The sequence below is a fragment of the Galeopterus variegatus genome, unplaced genomic scaffold, assembly GCF_000696425.1.
Source record: "Galeopterus variegatus unplaced genomic scaffold, G_variegatus-3.0.2 Scaffold2640, whole genome shotgun sequence".
NCBI lineage: Eukaryota > Metazoa > Chordata > Mammalia > Dermoptera > Cynocephalidae > Galeopterus > Galeopterus variegatus.
The window spans coordinates 251079-257009 of record NW_007728751.1 but is presented as its reverse complement, the minus strand read 5'-3'; the positions used below and the strand labels follow the sequence as shown (position 1 = coordinate 257009).

General features: G+C 35.8%; 1 protein-coding gene across 1 annotated transcript in view; it reads left to right on the top strand.

Annotated features, from left to right (window-relative positions):
• The window catches only part of BICD1 (bicaudal D homolog 1 (Drosophila)), a gene marked incomplete at its 5' end in the record, with an annotated part of 62602 nt that overhangs the window by 24248 nt on the left and 32423 nt on the right, over positions 1–5931 (top strand). The window contains 2 exons of the mRNA XM_008582491.1: positions 1319–1636; positions 2608–2801. Coding sequence (XP_008580713.1) covers positions 1319–1636; positions 2608–2801 — 512 coding nt within the window. The remainder of the gene's footprint in view (positions 1–1318; positions 1637–2607; positions 2802–5931) is intronic.

Genomic DNA, 5931 nt, shown 5'->3' with positions numbered 1-5931 from the left:
TCCGAGGTTTGCGATCCCGTTGCCAGTCCCGGTCCGGTACGGGCGCGACACTGAGGGTTGCGATCCGTTGCCGGACACGGAAAAAGACAAAAAGGAAAAAAAAAAAAAAAAAAGAAATATTTTTATCTGACCAATTAGGATAAATCCCAGGTCCTGAAATTCACATTGTATTTTACTAAGCTCTCATTTTTCTCATGATCTATGTATCTCCAATATGCTTCTTGATATTCAAGGTTAGAGAAAATGGGGACTCACCTGGATCTCAAACTCTTTGACTACAGTAGAGCCTGCCTTTTCCTTAAAATGCCACAGGCTTGTGCTAATTTTGAAGATTGTACAATACATTTTGGATAACATTATGAAGTCATTAACTATCTGCTGGTACATGAAGAGTTTAAGTTTTGGGGGTTCTTTTTGGCAGCTGGCTGGTGTGGGGACTCACACCCTTGACTTTGGTGTTGTAACACCATGCTCTAACCAACTGAGCTAACCAGCCAGCTCCATGTTATTAATATGTTAGTGGATAAATAGACTCAGAAGAAACTCAGAATGAGCTTTTCTCCCACCCACTTCTTCCTTCCAAATGTATATGTGCTCAGGTTTTACCTTTGGTGGGGAAAAAAGATCACTGAGCTTATCTTCCTGCTGTAGAAGAAGTAGGAAACCTGAATAAACTCTTCCTGACAGCTTTCTATATCTGTATCAAACCCTGTGCCAATCTTGGTTTTCACTAACTCATTGCTTTATCATCTGGTTGAGAAATCATTGAAAATATTCAGTTTTCTAATTCAGGCAAATCTGACATACTAAAAACAGAAGCATTTGCAACCTGTACTAAATTAAAATAAAACATATAAATATAGATAAAGAAAATGTTTTTGTTATAAACATTATTATTCTTTTAGATGTTATAGGCAGAGCCTCTAACAAACTTGTCACATTCTTCTAAAGAATACAATGTTATACAATAGAAAGAGCCCCTGTAACACATGTATGGTACTGTGGCCATTATGTGAGATTTGACTGTTTGCTATTCTGCCATCATAGAGCAGCTCCACAATAACTCTCTCCCTGGAGTTTAAAATGCTGCCTGTTAAGAATGTCCTCATATGTACTCCATTGTATGGATGAACTTTCAGTTATTGAAATTGCTCTACTGTTTCCAATTTCTACTATTATGGGTTATCTCCATTCTTTTGCTAGGGAGACCAGTGTTCTAAATATCGAAATTCCAGTCAAATTTATTACTTTTCAACTTAAGTTCCAAATTCAATTTCACCAAGATTTCCCCCTGACTACTTTTCTGTTTTGGTTCCAGATGCGATGAATATGTCACACAGCTGGATGAGATGCAGAGACAGTTAGCAGCTGCAGAAGACGAGAAGAAGACTCTAAACACTTTGTTACGAATGGCTATCCAGCAAAAACTCGCCCTGACCCAGCGGCTGGAGGACTTAGAGTTTGACCATGAGCAGTCCCGACGCAGCAAAGGCAAACTTGGAAAGAGCAAGATCGGCAGCCCTAAAGTAAGTGGGGAGGCATCAGTCACCGTGCCCACCATAGACACTTACCTCCTGCATAGTCAGGGCCCACAGACACCCAACATTCGGGTCAGCAGTGGCACTCAGAGGAAAAGGTATGCATGCAGCGATCTTCATAGTGTGGTGCAGTGGCCAGATTTAAGTTAACTGCAGAAATTACTGTGCTCTTGTTGTGCAGGATGGAGGAGGGAAAGGAAGAGAAAAATTGGGAGGTGCTATATTAGTGGGTGTTTCAAATATTGGCCTTTGCAGCTCAAAACCTTGTGATAATTGTGTTTATATATTCCTTTCTGTCCCCAACCTGACCTCCTGCCCAACCCCACCTTTTGATTAACCATAATATAATTTTCAAGTGTCTGTTCAAATTTTTGCTGCTCCTTTTATACATAATATGCCTCTTCCTTACCTCTGACCTAAAAATTGGTAAAGGTGGATGTTAAAAATGAAGCTGTGTTCTACATGGGTTATAATTTTAAAAATCATTGTACCTGTGGAAATGGTGCTATTGACCAGCTTCTCTTTAATGGGGTAAAGCTATGACTGTGTTCTCTTAGGGGAACTTCTGTGCATATAACCAAAACTGATGACTGACTGAAAGAGAGTGTCTATATTTAGATAAAATGGAATGAAGTACATATAGTCCTTTTCTTAAAAGCAGGTTTTTGTGCTTTTTCATTTGGCATGTGAATATTGCCCAGAGAAATCACTTGTAAGGTTTTTAGTGGCTTGATTTTGTGACCTTTTTCCAGAGTCCTGTCTGTTGAGTTACTTACCTTGTATTTTCAGCTAATGGTAAAATTTTTATTTTAGGAGAAGAATCAAGTAATATATTTTCTATACAAGGTTCAAACTAACTGTAATAAATCTCTTTTCCAGTATCCAGAACAGTTTCCAAATAGGGTTGTATCCTGATGTGGAAACTAAAAAATTAGCAAAAATCTTGATTTACATATTTAAAAAAATTAAATGCCAATATAAATAATGTTATCACTGGTGAGGCGTTGAAAGGTAATTAAAGTAAAACTTTTTTGTTTCCTATATGTATTTTTCTTGGATCTCCTGCAAGACAATTTTCACCTTCCCTTTGTGATCAGAGCCGTCCCAGGACTTCAGGGGCTTCCTACCTACAGAATTTATTAAGAGTTCCCCCTGATCCCACCTCCACAGAATCATTTCTTCTGAAGGGCCCCCCTTCCATGAGTGAATTCATCCAAGGGCACCGGCTCAGCAAGGAAAAAAGGTTAACCGTGGCTCCACCAGGTAAACATTTTTTCCTTGGGTGCATGTGATGCAAATGATTAGTTGTATGGCCAACTGTCCCCTTCCTTCCACCCACTCATGCCCACCCATCTGCAGAGTCTAACGTTGATGATGTATACATTTCTACAGTTAAAGTAAAAATTCCTTTACACTTAGCTTCCTGTTTCCTCTCTTACTCATAGCCAGACATCGTCCCTTAGAAGTCACCAGGGACTTCCTTTTAGCAGCCAAGGAGAGAAAATGAGAGTTGGAAGGAATGGGATAGGTAAAGGGAAATTAGCAACAGGTGCAATGAAAGACACACACCTGGATCCTATTTGCAATTTGGTAGCTCATGACGAGTCCATCTTGGTCAGATTTTGTTGTTTCTATCTTAGCATTTTTAATATAATTTCAGTAAAAGGAGTCATATTTATAACAAGCCTTTGAGCTAATTTCCTTTTGTAGTGACTCAGAATGTCTCCTTAATCATTATATAGAAAATAAAAGTAAAAGCCTCAGGTTTTGCTCCTCAGGAACATTCAGGTCCTGGTATAATGTTTTTGTAGTTTGCAAATTCTTGTTGATTTATGCTGACAATATGCTCACAATTTACTTTAGCTTCACTAAAGTTTTGCTTCTTTCTTTCCTTTTTTTTTAACTTTTCCTATGGAGAGGCCTAAGTCAAAAATGTAACTTCTGGCAAATAAAGATCATCCTTTTGAGAAATCCCTGTATGCTAAGTATGGGTCAGAGGTGACAAACAGGAAGCCCATGAAACAAAATAAACCAAGGGCAGCTATTATTTGGCTACTACAAGGAATAAAAAATTAAAACTAATTCGCATTAGTTGTCAACAGTTAAAAACTCAGATTTCACATGAACATATGTATTTCTGGCCTTTTTTGAGAGATTTTGGATATCTGGCAGCCCTAGGTCTGTATTCATGCATGTCACCAATCTGTTGGAGCTGTGTAGTGGCGGCTGCTGTAAGAGCCACAGTCCCCATCCCTCCCTATTATTTATACCCAGCCTGCTGTGACCATATTTCTATTATCTTCTGACCCCACCTGAAACCTTTGAGTTTGCCACCTTTGCCATAGAATTTATTTTTAATTTACTTTGATTTTACCTTAATTCCTTTTTGGAAACCTCTGCCCTTGGATCTCTAATACTCGTATTTTCCTTACCTGATTCATGTAATCAGCCTACTGATTGGGATTAAAAGATGTGGTGTAGAAATTTACAGCACATGTTGAGCATTCTAAGAATGTGTGAAGAAATCAGTAGTGATAATGAGTTGGAATGGCATAATAGCCAAAATATACGCCTAAAAAAAAGAAGTAACAACTGCTGGGTGTTTCTACTTTCATTTCGTACTGTTTTAGAGCCCATTGGAAGGTACTTTGAAGTATGCTGTGAATCACCAAAATGGTAATGATTTATCAGGATACCTAACTTGGATAAAATTCACAGATCTTTTTAGTGTTCCAAATGGGTTTAGTAGCACTGTGTACTATAACTCGGAAAAGAAATTAGTATGATTAATAAATAGCTCCTATTGTATTTTAATTAAAAGGTGACATCAGATTAAAAATTAATAATAAATATTGACAACAATAACTATTTGCATTTTTGTATGACTGCTTGCTTCTTGTTTACATGAATATATATTTTATATCATTATCATTACATTGTGGAAACCATTAACATTATGTCATAAACTTTTCCATGTTGCTACCTAGTCTTATTTTTATTTTGAAAGATTATTGTATCATGATTTTGTTTTGGATGTTGTTACCACATTAATCACTACTTCCCCTCTTGTTATCCACTGAGACAGTTTTCCATTAATTGTTATACTATAGAATGCTGCTGGGGATATCTTTATGCACTCAAATTCTTATCCACTCAGTTTTTTCTCAAGAGTGAGGTCACTGAATTAAAAATTGAACATCTTTATGTGTTTTGCTCCATTTTGATGCTGCTGTCAAAAAAGGTATATCAATGTGCTAAATCCCCACAAAACATTTTTCCCATTTTCACACACTCTGAATCTTTCTGTTTCTTTATATACACTATAGGCGTCTTACAACTCTAAAGCTAGTTAGCATACATGATTAAGAGTACCAGTATGTTGTCCTAAGTTTTTTTAGTTTGGAATAACCAGAAAATTTCATTGACCTTAGAAATGATTACTATACAAGATTAGAACTACAAATAATGTGGAATTCAGAATCATCATCAGTAAGCTAGAAAATCACTTTAATGGCATTTTAGTATATTGATAAACTTTATATTTCTCACCATTTATTTGAAGTTAAAATACTAAAAGGGAAAAGGAAGTAAAACTGTTATGATAGCCTGAGGAATTTCCAATTATATATCATGAAAACAATCGGATTAATCCTTAATAAATTCCTATCAGATCAATCCAGCAACATTTTCTAAAAGGTCCTGGTTAAATGAATTACTATAGAAACTGACTGATCATCCATACCAAACAAATTGTAGCTTGTAAAAATATCTGTGGGTGGGGGGTGGGTAGCAAGAAATTGGTAAAGGGCCACAAAAAATGATTACATTGTGTAATGTTGAATATACTAATTATCCTGACTTGAGCATCACATATTGCACACAGGTATGGATATTCAATGCTGTACCCCCAGATATGTACAATCAATTATGTTTCAATAAATAAATAAAAAATATATAAATAAAAATTTAAAAAAAAATAAAAATATCTGCATACTGGCCAGTTAGCTCAGTTGGTTAGAGTGTGGTGCTGATAACACCAAGGTCCATGGTTTGATACCTGTACCAGCCAGCCATCCCCCCAAAAATAAATAAATAAAAATATCTGTATTATTGACAATGCATTTTTTGTGGCTGAACTATATTGGGTAAGAACATATTAAACATTTATGATGCTTTTACTATATAAAATATTTTCATTAAGCTGAAAAAGAGAAAATATGCCATTTGTAACCAGTTCTATGTTCTATACAAGAAATATCTTAAACCCATGGGAAATAGTAGATTTTATGGGTATTTTTTTACTCATGAGTTTAATATAAATTATTGATTATTATAAAATTTGCTGGCTGGTAACAATATATATTAGTCAGTTTTATTTTTATTTTTATTTTTA